Genomic DNA, 19516 nt, shown 5'->3' on the forward strand with positions numbered 1-19516 from the left:
TAGTCATTTTTTCAATAAGGATGGTGTGAGATACTTTGTCAAATGCTTTGCTGAAGTCAAGATATACTATATCTACAGCATTTCCCTGATCCACCCATTCAGCGATTCTGTCATAGAAGGAAATTAAGTTACTCTGACATGACTTATTAGTTACAAACCCATGCTGACTCTGGTTAACCACTTCATTCTTATCCAGGTACTTACATACATGTTGTTTAATAATTTGTTCAAAGCTCTTTCCTGGTACAGAAGTCAGACTCACCGGCCAATAGTTTCCTGGGTCCACCTTCTTCCCCTTTTTGAAGATAGGAACAACATTTGCTCTTTTCCAGTCTTCTCGGACCTCTATTCTCCAAGAATTTTCAATGATTATGGAGAGTGGTTCAAAAATTTCTTCTGCTATCTCCTTCAGTACTCTGGGGTGTAATTCATCTGGACCTGGAGACTTGAATTCATTTATGTTAACTAAGTGATTCCTCACTATCTTTCTGTTTATAGATATCCTGGATTCTTCTATTCGTTTAATAGAACATTGAAGAACAGTTGATGTTACATTTCCTTTGAGAGAAAACAGATGTAAAATAGGAATTTAAAAGTTCAGCCTTCTCAACATCCTTTCTTACCATTTCATCATTTTCATCCTGTAAAAATCCTATAGCATCTTTGACTTTTCTTTTACTATTGACATATCCCCAAAATCCTTTTTTATTACTTTTGACATCTCTTGCAAGCCTTAATTCATTGATAGCTTTAGTTAATCTGATTCGTGCCCTGCAGGTTCTGCAGACATCAATATATTCTTCTTTAGATATGCCTCCCTCTTTCCATTTGAGAAACATTTCTTTCTTCCCTTTTAGCATGTGTTTAAGTTCTGTGTTCATCCATCCTGGTTTCCTTAAATGCTTCAAAATTCTTCCCTCTTTTTGGAATTGTAAATGGATTGTTCTTTGAGAATCTAATTTTACAAGATTTACCATCCTTCCTGGACATTTTTCTCCTTAAGGATATCCAGCAATTGGATCCCTCTGATTCTCTTTCTGAGTCTCTTAAAATCTGCCTTTCTGAAATCTAATCTTGAAGTCTGAGTCTTCACTGGTCTTCCTCCTCTAGTTAACCAAAATTCTAAAATAGCATGGTCGCTACCTCCTAGGGTCCCAGCCACTCTTACCTCTTCAACCATTTCCTCCCTGTTTATAAGGATTTGATCCAAGGTAGCAGATCCCCTTGTTTTCTCCCCTACCTTTTGGAAGATAAAGTTGTCAGCAAGAGAAGATAAGAATTTGCTTGACCTGTTAGTTTTGCCTGAGAGAGATTCCCAACAAATGTCTGGATAGTTGAAATCTCCCATGACCACTATGTCATATTTTTTGGAGAACTTGGTCATTTGATGCATAAATGGCCAAGTTCTTCCATCCACTTCTTCCATTCACAACTCATGTCTGCATAATGTAATACACAGACATCTTTAGTAGAGTTGAGCAAATTTGTTTGGGTCCCTGCTTATTCGGCAAGCTATAGGGATTACTGAACAAGCTGCAGAGGGAACCTGGATACCTGGAGAGTGCCGGCTGATCACTTGCATATGTTGCGGCCGTGTGACAGTCACAGCACATGCACGGATAACCTGTGTGTTGGGCTCTCCATGCATGTGCTGTGACTGTGACACATGCATCTGCGGCGCTGATCAGTCGGAGCGATCCATGTATCCGGGTTTCCTCTGCAGCTTATTCAGTAAGCACAATAGCTTGTCGAATAAGCAGGGACCAGAGCAAATTCACTCAATTCTAATCTTTAGCTCATCACTCTTGACCTCTACACACTCCACATAGTGCTATACCTATCTAAAGTACCCCAGCAGTAATAAGTAATCATGGCAGTAATTCAGTAATCATGGCGCTACATCACTGAGAAGATGCGGAGTGAAGTCTCGCTGCACCCAATAGCACTGGTAACATTTTTAATTGTATTAGCATCTTAAAGCCGCGAATATCATTGAATCCAGGAAGTGGTTTGGATTGGCGTCTTGCTTTCTACCAGTTCACAGAACCAACTGATATTTTATCAGCATTGTTGAGTTGTAACATGGTGAGGGATGGTAGCCATGGGCGAGGTACTCGTCTCCTGTGCCCCAGCACGTTACATGAAAGTCAGGATCATGGCTGGGTGTGTGGACTTGTGTTGTAGGGGCGGTATGCAAGTGCAGGCCACATGTAACCAATGATGCTGGTTTGCCAGGACCAGATGTTATTCAATTCATGAAAGGGAGAATAACTTATTATGTACTGTAGACAGCTGATAGGCGGCATTTATCTTCAAGCACATTTCTTTAAACACAAGCGACATGAACACACATTTCTCCTTCTTCCCTGAAAACGGTCTATCCTGTTCACTTAGTTCCTCTACTCTTTGCACAGTCCAGCACACTATCTTGGGAGCTTCTGCTTTCCTCTGTGGGGACCGCACAGGTTGAGGTGTAATGCTACTGCTCCTTTTCCTTTGCAGGGACCGCATGGGTCAAGGTGTTACGCTATGACCCCTCACAGCTACTCTCAGTTTCCAGTCCAAGAGAGTCATATACTCCATTTTGTAGCATTGCGTCCTGTGATTTAGGAGAGGATGTGTCCCAATATGGCAACACTTAATTTTCTTTATTGCAGACGTTTAGTAGCTACAATAATATACATAGTCTCTTCCTTTTGCTTTCCTTTACCTCTCTACATCTTACAGGCTCTTACTATCTGCTCTGGTAGTTCCTTTCTTGCCACAAGGACACCTACTGCATGCAGCACTGTTCACACTAGACCTTAGTTCTTTACTGTGCACACTCTGGGCTCTTTCTGACTAACTGCCAGGAAGTCCTTTCTGATCCTGCTGCACAGCCTCTCCTCCCTCTCTGGGCTCAATTCTGGACTTAACTCTATTTTACCCTATTCACTGTCTGGTGCTGGGCAGACTATAACAACGTTATTGCATTCTTGAGGCCATTATACTTAACATTATATCACATAGAACATACTACACATTGCACTGTACATTACATGAAGACTTCTCAAAGTGTAGTGGGCAACAGAGTGAACCAGTAAGTATCTGCTTAGTCTAATCCCTGACCCTCCAAAAGTATTCTATAATTTCCATATAAACACTGTCCCCAGTTAATAATACAATTTGCGCATTCCCCTCAATCTTCTGATCTACTACAGAGCACTTACCTCTTTGTCATCGAGCTGCCTCCGGGCTCATTGCTCCAGTGGCACAGCTTCAGCATCTTAAAGATAAATACAATTGAATTCAGCAAGAAAACATCCAAGATTGGCATCCTGCATTCAACCAGTTCCAAGATCTGTTATCATTTTAACAACTGGTTTGGGTGAACTGGTGAGAACCAGTCAAATCCCTCTACTTTGCATAACCAATTATGCATATAAGCTCCTCCTAAAGGTTTGAGATGCTTAGTGTCCCGTCACACATAGCGATCTCGCTAGCGAGATCGCTGCTGAGTCACAAATTTTGTGACGCAACAGCGATCTCACCAGCGAGATCGCTGTGTGTGACAGCGATCAGCGACCGGCCCCCCTGCCGGTATCGCTGATTGCTGTAGGAAAGCCCTGGACATTTTTTTGGTCGCTGGTCTCCCGCTGGCCAGCACGCATCGCTGCGTGTGACAGGCGGGAGACCAGCGATCAGCTGGTAACTAAGGTAAACGCAGGGATTCTAAGCACAGCGCTGTGCTTAGAAACCCGATGTGTACCTTAGTTACCAGGGCGCTGATGCAGGGAGCTGGTAACTAAGGTACACATTGGGTTTCTAAGTGACGCACGTGACTCGCCCCCAGAGGCCGTGGGGTACTCTGTGCCGGGCCCGTTGATTTCAATGGGAGATGTTACAGTTACAGTGTCAGTGACCCGATCCGTGGCCTCAGGCAGTCAATGTAAAAGGGGTGTAGAGTGATGTGGATAAAGTCGTTGAGATGATTCGTGACGCCACCTGTGGTTTCTGGTCAGTTTGACCAGCGCTGCAGGGTTGCTTCTCTGGGACAGATGGTGTGGTGTAGCAATGATGTTGTAGCCCTCCACAGGTAGGGCTGTAGTCCCAGGGCAGAGTAGATGAGCTTGGCAAATGAGGAGATAGCGAGAAGTAGATGGTGCAGTGTTAGGCACGGAGATGTAGCAGTGCTGTGTGGGTTGGCGCAGGAAGAAGGCAATGAGACAGATGAATGCAGTTCCAGTTCTTTTACTCACGTTCTTGGCACAGACTGGTGCCCGCTTCAATGCTGCGGTCTCCAGATCAGGGGCTCAGCCAACTCCCAGGCAGATGGAATTAACCTTTCCAGCTCTCCCTTTCGCGTGCCTGTTCTGAACGTCTCCTTTCTAGCGCTTGCACTGAAGTACTTGTGGTTGTGTATTAAACCCAAGTTCCTCCTTCTTGATGTTATTTAGAACTCTACTTGTACGGCAGACAGCTGTAGCCTGCTTCGGGGACTCCTTGCTATCAAGTCCCGGCTCACTCACGTTTCTGTTGTTCCCCCAAGTCGTAGATGGTAATAAAGTGGTGACAACTTCTATTCCTCCGGTGTCTGCTGCAGGACCATTAGTATCCATACAACCTCGGGGACCGGACCCCGGCCATGCGCTTAGAACTTGAGGAATGGCACCGCTCCGACCCTAATCCTTAGTTCTCTTCTTCTCCTTACGTTCCGTACTAATCTTTCTTCTTTCTGGAGAATCAGGCTTTCTAGTTCTCTTTCCCGTGCCAGCAGCTCCAGGTCACAGGAGACTGCTGCAGCACTTCCTTCAATCCATCCCACTCAGGGGATCTCCTCTCACAGACTGACCTAGTCAGACTGACCTAGTGCCAATCCTCTCCCGCTCTCTTGTGCAGACTAAGCTCCACCCACCTCCCAGCACTGTTCGTGTTCCAAGCAGGGAGATACCAAAGGTGCTTTGCTACACTACTATGTTGTGAGGGATGCAGGTGTTGGAATGTGGTCAGGTGTCTCCACCTTACCTGAATGGTGGAGTACCACACCTCAGGAGGAGGTGCAGTACCTCTGTGGCGACTGAACCCTCAGGGGCGCCACAATAGACTTTGATACTATACTGTTTAGCGGTGTGAGTGATGACAGATGTATGAGACTGGTGACTGACTCATTAAGACTCCCTCCCTTTGATACGCATGAGTTAGGGTCCTAGAATCTGAGTTAGCATCTAGCACTAGCACTGCTTAGCGCCGCAGTGTAGTCAGCTCTTCGTCCTGTAGCACCTTGGGGCGCCGGTCTGTACAGGCCTCACATACCGCTGATACTGCAGTGTCTGCCAGTGTGGCACCGTGCGCAGCTACGTGCGTTTACCAGCACTGTTCTCATGCTGGTTAGTGGTGTCCACCACTGTAGATATTGTACCCGATCTGAGCGGTAGTTCACTTAGTCGTGATCTGTGACGTTTAACAGCTCACGCTTGTACGCCGGCTAGTGTGGACTCTGTGAAGTAACCGAGTCTGTCCTTGCACACAATGGGTCAGTGGTTACCCGCCGGTATCCGGGTACCTCTTGTTATATATACCTGGGTATGCTGGCACTGGAAAGAGATATTTAGAAAGTCTAATTCTCCATAAGAAAGATAGTTTTGTATGGAACGTAAGGAGAAGAAGAGAACTAAGGATTAGGGTTAGAGCAGAGCCCTTCCTCAAGTTCTCAGCACATGGCTGGGGTCCGGTCCCCGAGGTTGTATGGATACTAATGGTCCTGCAGCAGACACCGGAGGAATAGAAGTTGTCACCACTTTATTCCCACAAAAGACTTGGGGCCACAACAGCAACGAGAGTGAGTCGGGACCTAGTAGCAAGGAGTCCCCGAAGCAGGCTACAGTTGTCTACCGTACAAGTAGAGTTCAAAGGAACATCTGAAAGGAGGAACGCCAGTGTAACTCAGTACTGTGAGTACTTCATTACAAGCGCTAGAATGGAGACGTTCAGGAAAGGCACATGTTGGCGGAGTGTTGGAACGGAGTACTTCATCTTGCCTGGAGGTTGACTGAGCCCCTGACCTGGAGGACACGGCACGGATGCGGGCACCTGTATGCACAACAGACTGAGTAAAGCTTTGGAACTACATGCCCTGGTATCCTCCGCTTATTCCTGCGCCAACCCACTCAGCACTGCTACATCTCTGTGCCTAACGCTACACCGTTCTCCTCTCCTCACTACCTCTCCATCTACACTGCCCTGGGACTACAGCCCTACCTGTGGAGGGCCACAACATCATTGCTGCACCACACCATCTGTCCCAGAGGATCTGTCTGCAGCGTCGGCTTAACATCTTCATTGCCGAACACCACAGGTGGCGTCACGAATCATTCACTTATAAACTTTAATCATCATCCACACGCTCAACATTCCCCTTTTACAATGGACGCCCAGGGCCACGGACCGGGTCACAGCTACCGTGACATCTCCCATTGAAATCAACGGGCCCTGTACCGAGTACCCCGCTGCCCTGGGTGAGGGCGTTCCACTATTATAGCACATGGCAGGGCGGCCATGCGAACCTTTGATAGCAGCGTCCTTCCAGGGCCTTCCTGATGGTTCAATCCGAGCTGGAGAAGGCCCTGGACATGTGACCTCCGATCTCCAATGGGAGATCGTCCCACGGGCATGCTCAGTGGACCGAAAGGAGGACTTAGTCCCTGGAATCATTTGCTGCTGACCAGCATGCATTGCTATAGCTGGACCAGAGGTGGCAGCAGCAACCAAGCCCACAATGCTGGTGTGGGCAGAGCACCGGGATCGACGAGTCTGCTGAGCAGGCTCCACTGCGGCTGGAGAGGAATTGGAGACCGCTGAAGGCAACTCTCGGGCTTCCTGCTGTGCAGCGTCAGGAACCCGACGCCTAACACTGCTGCAGTCAATCACAGCCCACAGTGGTGACCAATTCTTGACCCTTCCAGATAGTGATCGACCACAGCAGTCACATATTCATATGACTTTGTACATCCTCTACTGGTGGTTCAGATATTTGATGGCTGCAGCTAATCACTGACATGTCTAGCAATATCACTATTCAAAATACACTTTCACAAGATCTAGTGCATATCCCAACTTCAACATAATGTAAGTATTTCTCTTGAGAAATGTGGTCTGAATGAAGTTATACAGATTTATTAAGTCTCATATTTACATATTCAATGTCTAGAATACATAAGTGAAATGAAAAAACACATGTGGAAGATTTCTCAACTTCCCCTCAACTCTTCATGTGATTCTTACACCCAAGAAGGCACTTGACAGCTTTACAGAAGAACTGAAAATCAATAGCCAGTTACTTATACGCATTCGGTATGCAGATGGTGTAGGCATCTCTTCAACGGACAGATAAATGGCTTTTAGGAAGTATTAAAATAAAGAAGCACAGATGAGTACTATCAGGGACGAAGTATGAGCTGGAAAGATTCCCTTATGTTATTTATTTAATTTCTATAATGTATTCAGTACGTGCAGCAATGAGAGGAGATCAGGGGCATCACAGCTGTGAATGTAATGACCAGTGCTTGCAGATCTATTGTGTAATACCCAGAAACCTAGAATACATGACTTTAGGCATTGTGGCACGGGCTATAAGTATTGAACTACTGATACAATTCAGTCAAGTGTCTGTTGTTCAGTTCTTTCTTGTGTTAACATTATGTTTGTACCTCTGTACTTTCTTGCTGTATGATTTATACAATATTGGAAGGGTATTGGCACATGCTGGCACAGTAGCAAGCATTTCTGCCCTGAAGATATCTGACAAATTGAATATAATTTGTACGCTCTTGCAGGGGCGGACACAGACAGAAGATGGCCCATGTACGGGAACAGTATACGAGTTCTGTGCAGTCCAATAATGCACCCCTTTATATAGCTATAATAGACGCTGCTGGGTGCTTTAGAGCAGGATATGGACCCCCATGTCTCGTAGACACCAATAGTAAATCTACCTATTAGCTCATCCCTTATTACCATATTTTTGAACATTCTTCCCTGTACCTTCTCCTTTCACTATCCAAATTTATTCTGGCGGGTCATCCATGGATGGATGGGCACTAAAGTTCACGACACCCATTTCAACAGCAAAATGGAAAGAAATCCCGGCACTCACGCGTAGAATAGTTGCTTATTTCATCAATTGACGAAAGCCTGGTATGGGCCGAAACGTCTGATTGTTTGGATTTCACTGGATTATATAAGTAATTATTCTACACGTGAGTGACGGGATTTCTTTCCATTTTGCTGTTTTTCTCCACGTGCACCACGATCACACGAAGTGCCGACCAGCTGCCTATTATTTTGACCCATACCAATAGAACCATGACATGGTTTGGCTACTCACAGTGCATGAGTGCTGTAGTTATGGTGCACCTCTCGTTCTCACCTGTATAATCATTCCATCCCTTTGTTTTACAGCAGCCCAGAAAATCAGGTAACAGGGTAGGGGAACAGGGTATTGTTTCTACTATATTTTCATTTGGAATTATTAATCTTCAGAGTTTCTTGTAATAAATATGAGTTACAAGAGCCAGAAGAATTTCATGTTCCCTGCAGTTTCCCAAAGGTCCTGTCAGCAATCTATAGACTAAATCATGAAGCACAGCTCAGACTATAGCCTATGTCATCTATATATTGGTGATCTGTAGTTTGCTAATGGGCTGTATTTCTTTAATATTATGGCTCAGATTCAGTCCTGATGATTCACAGTCTATATGATTTATCAACAGCTATCTTTTATACTAAGTGAAATCTAACATGGGACAATACTTTATGGGCAACAATTGGGCATTGATGCACTTCGTCTCAGTTTACATTAAGGGGAACCTGTCACTAGATTCATGCAGCCCAAACCATGAGCAACATGAATCAAAAACCCTGGCTGCGTGTTTCAGGGAAAACTTAATTTGAAGAGCCAGCCAGAGACTATAGGAGAGATATGACTAGTCCGGCGCTACCCCCGGTCCGCCTTTTCCCCACTCAGCTTCAGGTAATTGACAGGTATCTCCTATGTTTGAACATAGAAAGAGTCCTGTGAATCACCAGCAGAGCATAAGAAGCTAGCCAGAAATGTTGCCAGACTAGTCACATTTCTCCCTATAGTCCCTTGTCTGGGCAGTATGAATCTAGTGACAGGTTACCTTTAAACCAAATGTTATTAATAATATTATTATTATTATTAGATATGAGATACGGCCACCACCTTTCAGGGCTGATATACAGCATTCTATAATGCGCAGGTGGCGGGAAAGGTCAAAGAGAACAGGCGCATGGCCAATGCAGTACTTTGAGAAGTAGGCCTACGCAGGAGCGCAATGTTAGGGAGACTGTGGATGACACAGGAACACATCATTTACACAAAGCAAGAAGGAGGACGGCGATAGTAAAAGCATGGGAATCATCAAACCAAGAAGAGCGACACCCCTCGAACTGGTCCACCCTGCAGGTGAGTATAATAAAAGTTATTTTGCTCCTCTTACAGGTCGGGTTAGGGGAAGAGATACAGCATTATAGAATGCTGTATATCAGCCCTGAAAGGTGGTGGCCGTATCTCATATCGGCCAAAACTGGTGACAGGTTCCACAGACAGAACCAGACTAGCCCATCCAAGTATTAAAAATACCCAAAAGAACGAGGACAGTCTTATTTGAAACATGGAGTCAATCACTTAATATTATTACTTATAACTTTTATGTAGATTCACAAATTACATATTTTACCCTACTGGCGATAAGTCCTTTATGTGCAATAAGAACAATAAGATTACAATGCAATTGAAATGGGCATGCATTGGTTCTCTTAAGATGGAGAATCACTACTATAAATGGTCTCTAGAACTGCTGTCTGATGCTGTTTGCAGGTCTGTAGAGAATAGGGGGTAACAAATGTAAAACGACATCAAAGACTATCATGATACCTAGAAGAACTATTGCATTGGAGTCAACCTCTTGCTAACAGAAACTCAACCTCATGCCCTCTTGATAATTATTTGCATTAGCAGAGGGTATACAGAAGCCAGCTAGATTAGTGGCTGTTTTCCAAGGCTTGGCCGAAAAATGGTTTGATATGACATGCCTTACACTGCCGCATTTCTTTCTACATCTTGTCATTTGAGCATGGTTTCAATTTTGGTAACAATAAGCAGGTATTTAGGACAAATTGATCTTTGGATACATGACTTTATCTTTCTGCACATTTCCAGGTCTCTGTCGTTCATCACAACACTTAGCTGCTTCTCCTTCCTTCTACTGGGGCTGATGTTTTACGTGATTGATGTGCGACACTGGTGGGGAGGACAACCATTCATCTATCCAGGTATAATATCTTATCACGCACCTACTATTTGATTAGGTCACTGTAGTAAAATCAATACTTGACCCACAGAACTCACATTCTAATTCCAAGTGTTTGCATTTCCTTCCCGGCCACATTAACCACACGTAGTAACTGCATAAAGACAGGAAGACAGAAGCGGATTGTTGGCCTGTGAAGTTCAGTCTCTTCAGGGCACAGTGACACTGACACATTAGCAAAAGAGACCTATGGTCTCTGGAGTCCATTCTTCCCACCACATGGTGCCATAGGGTGCTGACATAATGGCCTCAAATGAAGCTTCAAACGGCAGGGTTGCATAATAAATAGAGGCGATATCTACTAATCTTGCAGTTTCTCTCAAAGAACAATATCAGGCAGATTTGGCTCACACCCACACATGCCCTATATATGTTTTCCTTTTCTCCCGCTCTAAGAAAATTCACAATTATTGGCATATAGCAGAGGTTATTACTCTATTTGCACAGAGATACTATTAATACCAATCTGAAATTACTAGGGCTGAAGGAAATACAAGCAAAATCTGATAGAAAACCCAACGTCTATACTATAAATGCAAGTAACCCAGTGCAATCATCAGTCCAATAAAGGCCATCCTTGTAGAAACATTTAGGAAATAACATACGCTCCATCACTATCTTACTACTCTCTAGCTTTCACGAGCATATGCCTATATCCGTTTCAGTTAAAAAGTTAGAAGTTAGTCTTTGTAACATACAGCACCCATCACAATGAGACACACTACTGTACTGTACTATGCCGCTTTTGCCAGCCAAGAATTCCTTACCGTGGAAGACACATTTCAGATTTAGTAATTCCAAGTTCACGTATGTATTGATCAACTGGTTGGAACCATTCTGTGTTACCTTAAATCTCTTTTTTGGGCTCAGGATATTGAAGTTGGTGCTCCATTTCACTGGTGGTCCTGAGAGATTTACTAGAAATGTAGAATCTGACTAAATAAGGCCGTAAAAAATTGAAAAAAAACTGGCAGAAATTGCAGATATAGATTTTTTTGGCAGACCATTATTTCACAATGAAGTAAGCAAAAAACCAGAAAGTGGAACGGTAGATTATTCAGCGGTTGTTGGCTTCCAGTTACCTCCGATGTGTATGAAGTAAAGAACTGATTACTGCCGACCATTTACCACTCTGCACATCACAACTTTTAGAATGCCCTTTAACTGACAATTTGTTTTTGCATGTTCATGACCGATATGACAGATCAGCCACATTCTGGTGGGTTATCATCTTAAGTATATTATCGTCTTTAACTAAATGAAATGTGTGAAAGAAAAGGTGGGAACTGATGCTGTGTATAGGCTACATGACAACCAGAATGTATTTTATCTGTTCTTTTAAAATCTATTCAGGAATGAATTCAATCTTCGTCTACGTCGGACACTCACTTCTGGGCTCATATTTTCCATTTAACTGGGAGGTGAAGAACTGGACATCGCATTATGAGTTTCTTGCTCAAGATCTTCTGGGTACCTCCATCTGGCTCTTAGTGTCCTACATTCTATACAGGAAGAAATTCTTCTTAAAGATTTGAACACTGGTGCCCTATTTGACACTGCTATGTGTATATCCACTGAACCTTAATCAATATATGATGCAAATTGTATGTAACTTTATACAAATGAGATATCTTAATGATGATTATACACTTCCCTCACATTTGCAGAGGTTGTGTGTGGTCTGTATGGACATCTGGCCAATACTTGGACATATTCTCTTCTCTCATATAATATAACAACAACTGATAATAATCTTATGACGTGAGTCTCCATTTCTTGGTGGTTTATAACAAACTTATGCATGTATGGATGCCAAAAATAATGAGTGCAGAAAAAGTACAAACGTTAAAGCCATATGTGGCCAAAGACTCTTTACTCTGTCAATTGCCATTAATGAGCCTGTACTATGGCTGACATAGGGACTATGAGTAACATACAGGCACCATGCTTAGCATTCATAGTACGCTACACTTTGAGCCACATCTGAATTTAATTGGTGCTATAACAATTCACACACATATTTTAGCACAAGACACACAACTTAAAATGAAGGGCTGAAGTAAAAGGATAAAACATGCTCAGCAATAGACTGGATACATGTCTTCTCCCTGGGGCATAATAATTAAAGAGGGGTATCTCAACTGCTCACTGCGTCTTAGATCATGCCAATTATTACACAAAATCAGTACATTATTTATGGGCGTTTAGTACGTGCCGATTCTGTGCACTTCCCTCCTTCCTTACCTCAAGCAAGGTACAGGTTGTCATTAATTTCTTCCTACAGTGACTGTACGTCGTAATTAAGGATGGCAAATAAATCTTAATAGATGACTTGATCAGCATACGCAGAGTATTAAGAGGGCACATTTTTTTTTATAACAAACTTATTTAAAAAATACTCTGGAGCAATCAAGCCTCAATCTCTTCTACAGCCATTTTTGTAAAAAAAATAAACTTGGGTAATTTCAAAGGACTTGATTAAGTGGCATATGCTTGATCCCTGCCAATTCCAACCATACCTGCAGGGGTACACACAAGAATAAAAGCCTGCCAGGTACCAAGAAAAGCCCTCTTCTCTCCCGCACAATATTTTTTTACTGGAAACCTAATGTTTTAACATCTGCTTTGATTAGGCACGTAAATCAATTGTTACTATTACTCTTCAGCAATGGTGAACAATTAACGTTCTCTTGGGGCCTCTTGAGATACTTTGACTGTTTTGAAGGTCTGAACCAACCATCTTAACTTATATGGCCCAATATTATTGTTATTAAATTATTATTAATTTACTTTACATTATTTTTTATCAGTTAAGGGGAATCTGACAGCTGATACATGCTGCTCGATTCAGGACAAACCTGCATCAGGCAAAATCATGTATATTTAACTCTGAAACTCTGCAGCGATTCAGAGAGAAACATTCTAAAAGAAAAGGGGATCGAGGCATACAGGTGACTAGTCAGACAGGCGGGTCCCTGATGACGTCTCCCCTCCCGATGCCAGTAACTGACAAGTCTCTCCCTAGACACGCATTGAGAGACCTTTCACTCAAGGGGAGCAGGCTAGTAGACAATGCTGCTTCCGATGTTTGGTATTGGCTGCAGTGCTTATTTCATGTCAAAAACATGGCAGCCAAGAACTAAGCACCTCATAGGTGATTGTTCTGTCTACATGGACAGAGTTACTGAGCTAACTGATTGGTTGGCATGTTGTTGATATGATATCAGCAATGCAGCCTATACCATAAACTGGGAGCAGCAGCAGAGACTCAGAGCTAGATCCAGGGAAGGTGAGTAAAGCAGTTTTTTTAACCCTTTAACGACCGCCGAAATGCCTTTTAACAACGGCAGTTAAGGGTACATAAACCACAGCGCCGCTGTTTAACGACGCTGAGGAATAAGGTTATAGTGCCCTCCAGAGTCGGAATTTCTCCGGAGTCTCGGTAACCGGGAATAGCTGAGACCCCAGAGAACATGATTCGGGTCGGTTTTTACCAACCCCAGTGTTGCGATGACCATTATTAATGGTATAACGGCGACCACAAAAAAAAAGTCTGATTTTCCATTTCATTTCTCTCTCCTTTGAATTGATTGCACTTCTGGGAGATCTGCAGGCCAACATTCGGCAATAATAGGAATTTTTTCCTATTGGTTCATTTTGATCACTGTAATAGACCCTATCACAGTGATCAAAATTAAAAAAAACTGTAAATCAAACCCCCCTTTATCACCCCACTAGTTAGGTAAAAATAATAAAATAAAAAAGTATTTACTTCCATTTTCCCATCAGGGTTAGAGTTGAGCTAAAGTGAGTTGGGCTAAAGTTTAGGTTAGGGTTGGAGCTAAAGTTCGGATTAGGGTTGGGGCTAAAGTTAGGGTTAGGGTTGGGATTACAGTTAGGGTTGGGACTAGAGTTAGGTTTAGGATTATGGTTATGGGTGTGTTAGGGTTATGGTTAGGGTTGGGATTAGGGTTAGGATTGTGTTGGGGTTAAGGTTGTGGTTATGGCTAGGGTTGGGATTAGGGTTAGGGGTGTGTTGGGGTCAGGGTTGGAGTTAGAATTGGGGGGTTTCCACTGTTTAGGCACATCAGGGGGTCTCCAAACTTGACATGGCGCCACCATTGATTCCAGCCAACTTTGTGTTCAAAAAGTCAAACGGTGCTTCCTCCCTTCTGGGCTCTGCCATGCGCCCAAACAGTGGCTTTTCCAGACATATGGGGTATCAGTGTACTCAGGAGAAATTGCACAACAAATTTTGTGGTCCATTTTCTCCTGATACCCTTGTGAAAATAAAAAAAAATTGGTTCCAAATTAAATTTTTTGTGAAAAAAGTAAAATGTTCACTTTTTCCTTCCCCATTGCTTTAGTTCTTGTGAAGCACCTGAAGGGTTAATAAACTTCTTAAATATGGTTTTGCGCACCTTGAGGGGTGAAGTTTTTAGAATGGTGTCACTTTTGGGTATTTTCTGTTATGTTGACCCCTCAAACTCACTTCAAATGTGATGTAGTCCTTAAAAAAATGGTTTTGTAAATTTTGTTGAAAAAATAAGAAATCGCTGATCAACTTTTTGTAGTGAAACCTCCACCAGGGGGAGCTGGTGAGGGAAGAGAGGTTACACACTAAGAGCAGCAACCCTGAGCAACAGCACAGGTGTGACAGGTAGCAAGAGAGAATAGTCAGACGAACCGAGTCAGAAACTAGCAGGAGCAGACGTACCTGAAGGAGCAGCAATACACGTAGTCAAAATACCAAGCCGAGAGTCAGAAAGCCAGAACATGAGCACGGGGTCCAAAACGTGAGACGAAATACGTGGTCGGGGTACAAGCCGGGGGGTCAGATGCCAGAGAGGGAACGTAACAGCAGAGACGAGTACCAAGAGACGGGGTCAGAGATCAGTCCTGGTCATTCACGTGAATATCAGTCAAAGGCAGAAGGATCACCAAGGTACAAGGGTCAGCGGCTCTAAACTGGAAGCTTGAGCTATCACTAACATTGGTCAGCAGGCTGTGAGAGACTGAAATAGCCCAGCTAGCTCCAGAACGAGGCTGAGGAGATTAACCCCCGCGTGACGAGTCCAGAGTGAAGACAGCAGAAGATAAACTCCGGACTGGACATGACACTTTTAACCCTTATAACGTCCTAAGAAAAAAATTATGCTTCCAAAACTGTGCTGATGTAAAGTAGACATGTGGGAAATGTTAATTATTAACTATTTTGTGTGACGTCACTCTCTTATTTAAGTGTACTAAAATTAAAAGTTTGAAAATTGCTAAATTTGTAAAATCTTTGCCAAATTTCCGTTTTTTTCATAAATAAACGCAAGTTATATTCAAGAAATTTTACCACTGACATGAAGTACAATATGACACGAAAAAACTTTCTCAGAATCAGTAGGATCCGTTGAAGCATTCCAGAGCTATAACCTCATAAAGTGACAGTGGTCAGAATTGTAAAAATTGGCTTGGTCATTAACCCCTTCACTACCAAGGGTGGTTTGCACGTTAACTCCCGGGCCAATTTTTACAATTCTGACCACTGTACCTTTATGAGGTCATAACTCTGGAACTCTTTCATGGATCCTGGTGATTCTGACATTGTTTTCTCGTGACATATTGTACTTCATGGTAGTGGTAAAATTGCATTCAAATAACTTGCGTTTATTTGTGAAAAAAACGGAAATTTGGCGAAAATTTTGAAAATTTCGCAATTTTCCAACTTTGAATTTTTATGCCCTTAAATCACAGCGATACGGCACACAAAAAACTTAATACATAACATTTCCAACATGTTTACTTTACATCAGCACAATTTTGGAACCAAAATTTTTTTTTGTTAGGAAGTTATAAGGGTTAAAAATTGACCAGCGATTTCTCATTTTTGCAACACCATTTTATTTTTAGGGACCACTTCACATTTGAAGCCACTTTGAGGGGTCTATATGATAGAAAATACCCAAAAGTGACACCATTCTAAAAACTGCACCCCTTAAGGTGCTTAAAACCACATTCAAGAAGTTTATTAACCCTTTAGGTGCGTCACAGGAATTTTTTGAATATTAAAAAAAAATGAACATTTAACTTTTTTTCACAAAAAAAATACTTCAGGTTCAATTTTCTTTATTTTACCAAGGGTAACAGGAGAAATTGGACTGCAAAAGTTATTGTGCAATTTGTCCTGAGTACGCTGATACCTGATATGTGGGGGGGAACCACTGTTTCGGCGCATGGCAGACCTCAGAAGGGAAGGAGCGCTGTTTGACTTTTTCAATGCAAAATTGGCTGGAATTCAGATCGGATGCCATGTCGCGTTTGGAGAGCCCCTGATGTACCTAAACAGTGGAAACCCCCCAAGTGACCCCATTTTGGAAACTAGACCCCCCAAGGAACTTATCTAGATATGTGGTGAGAACTTTGAACCCACAAGGGCTTCACAGAAGTTTATAACGTACAGCGGTACAATTAAAAAATCATATTTTTTCCACAAAAATGATCTTTTCACCCCCAATTTTTATTTTTCCAAGGGTAACAGGACCCTAAAAGTTATTGTGCAATTTGTCCTGAGTACGCTGATACCCCATATGTGGGTGTAAATGACTATTTGAGTGCATAGCAGAGCTCGGAAGGGAAGCAGCGCCATTTGACGTTTTTGGCTAGAATTGGGGTGCACCTTACGAAGACTGGAAAGCAGGTATTTGGAAGTCGCCTTGCTACACTTGTAAGGAGAGCTTTAAACTAGAACAACATGGGAAGGGAAGCAAAAGACCAGAAAAAGCCATACACCTGACAAATGCTACTGAGAACTCTGCTATTAGAAGTGGAAAGGAAGAACAAAGACGAAAGAATCTAATTAAAAAAAATATTGGAGAAAGGGAAACCAATCACAAACTAAAATGTTTCTATACTAATGCACAAAGCATGGGCAACAAACAAGGAGAATTGGAACTACTAACACAGGAAAAGAAATATGATGTCATTGGAATCACTGAAACTTGGTGGGACAATACACATGATTGGAATACAAGACTAGAAGGATACAACTTATTTGCAAGAAACAGACTTGATAAACGAGGAGGGGGTGTCGCATTGTATGTTAGAAATGCGTATATCTGCACAGAGATTGAAGCTTCAGAGACTGGGAGTTCTGTGGAAACTGTCTGGGTAAGAATACAAGGACAGAACAATGGAAAGGACACCATTGTAGGCATTTACTACAGGCCGCCTGTGCAAGCTGAAGATATGGATGAACTCTTTATGCATCAAATGGCCAAGTTCTCCAAAAAATATGACATAGTTGTCATGGGAGATTTCAACTATCCAGACATTTGTTGGGAATCTCTCTCAGGCAAAACTAACAGGTCAAGGAAATTCTTATCCTCTCTTGCTGACAACTTTATCTTCCAAAAGGTAAAGGAGAAAACAAGGGGAACTGCTACCTTGGATCTAATCCTTATAAACAGGGAGGAAATGGTTGAGGAGGTAAAAGTGGCTGGGACCCTAGGAGGTAGCGACCATGCTATTTTAGAATTTTGGATAACTAGAGGCGGAAGACCTGTGAAGACTCAGACGTCAAGGTTAGATTTCAGAAAGGCAGATTTTAAGGGATTCAGAAAGAGAATTGGAGGGATCCAATGGCTGGATATCCTTAAAGACAAAAATGTCCAGGAAGGATGGGAAATCTTGAAAAATGAAATTCTCAAAGCACAGTTGTTAACAATTCCGAAAAGAGGGAAGAATAGGAAGCATTTAAGGAAACCAGGATGGATGAACACAGAACTTAAGCACATGCTAAAAAGGAAGAAAAAAATGTTTATAAAATGGAAAGAAGGAGGCATATCTAAAGAAGAATATAATGCTGTCTGCAGAACCTGCAAGGCACAAATCAGATTAGCTAAAGCTGAAAATGAATTGAGGCTTGCAAGAGATGTCAAAAGCAATAATAAAGGATTTTGGGGATATGTCAAAAGTAAAAGAAAAGTCAAAGATGCTATAGGATTTTTACAGGATGAAAATGATGAAATGGTAAGACAGGATGTTGAGAAGGCTGAACTTTTAAATTCCTATTTTGCATCTGTTTTCTCTCAGAAAGGAAATGTAACATCAACTGTTATTCACTGTCCTATTAAGGGAATAGAAGAATCCAGGATATCTATAAACAGAAAGATAGTGAGGAAACACTTAGCTAACCTAAATGTATTCAAGTCTCCAGGTCCAGATGAATTACACCCCAGAGTACTGAAGGAGATAGCAGAAGAAATTTTTGAACCCCTCTCCATAATCTTTGAAAATTCTTGGAGAACAGGAGAAGTGCCAGAAGACTGGAGAAGAGCAAATGTTGTTCCTATCTTCAAAAAGGGGAAGAAGGTGGACCCAGGCAACTATAGGCCGGTGAGTCTGACTTCTATACCAGGAAAGATCTTTGAACAAATTATTAAACAACATGTATGTCAATACCTGGATAAGAATGAAGTGATTAAACAGAGTCAGCATGGGTTTGTAACTAATAAGTCATGTCAGACTAATTTAATTTCCTTCTATGATGGTATTACTGATTGGGTGGATCAAGGAAATGCTGTAGATATAGTATATCTTGACTTCAGCAAAGCATTTGACAAAGTCTCTCATACAATCCTTATTGAAAAAATGACTAAGTATGGAATGGACAAGGCAACTGTTAGGTGGATTCATAACTGGCTTAGTGATCGGACCCAAAGAGTGGTCGTAAATGGCTGCACATCCAGTTGGAAGAATGTCTCAAGTGGGGTACCACAGGGCTCTGTCCTGGGCCCTGTATTGTTCAACATCTTTATCAACGATTTAGATGAAGGAATTGAGGGTAAACTGATTAAATTTGCTGATGACACAAAGCTAGGAGGGATAGCTAATACTAGAGAAGAGAGAGAGAGGATTCAAAAAGATTTAAATAAACTGGAGAAGTGGGCAGCAACTAACAGAATGGTTTTTAACAGGGAGAAATGCAAAGTACTACATCTGGGCAATAAAAATGAAAAAAGCATATATAGAATGGGAGGAATAGGGCTAAGTGACAGCACATGTGAAAAAGACTTGGGTATACTAATAGATCACAGACTGAATATGAGTCAACAGTGTGATGCAGCAGCAAAAAAGGCAAATGCAATTCTAGGATG

The 19516-nt window shown here is 42.4% G+C and overlaps 1 protein-coding gene across 1 annotated transcript in view; it reads left to right on the forward strand.

The window, feature by feature from the left end:
- Window positions 1-12127, forward strand: part of LOC141088638 (heparan-alpha-glucosaminide N-acetyltransferase-like) — a 482560-nt gene extending 470433 nt beyond the window's left edge. Inside the window, exons 10-11 of the mRNA XM_073574776.1 lie at window positions 10220-10332; window positions 11724-12127. Of these exons, the coding sequence (XP_073430877.1) occupies window positions 10220-10332; window positions 11724-11905 (295 nt within the window). The 3' untranslated portion in view covers window positions 11906-12127. The remainder of the gene's footprint in view (window positions 1-10219; window positions 10333-11723) is intronic.
- Window positions 12128-19516: the final 7389 nt, after the last annotated feature.

The sequence above is a fragment of the Dendrobates tinctorius genome, unplaced genomic scaffold (genome assembly GCF_039654945.1).
Source record: "Dendrobates tinctorius isolate UK_male_01 unplaced genomic scaffold, ASM3965494v1 ptg000040l, whole genome shotgun sequence".
NCBI lineage: Eukaryota > Metazoa > Chordata > Amphibia > Anura > Dendrobatidae > Dendrobates > Dendrobates tinctorius.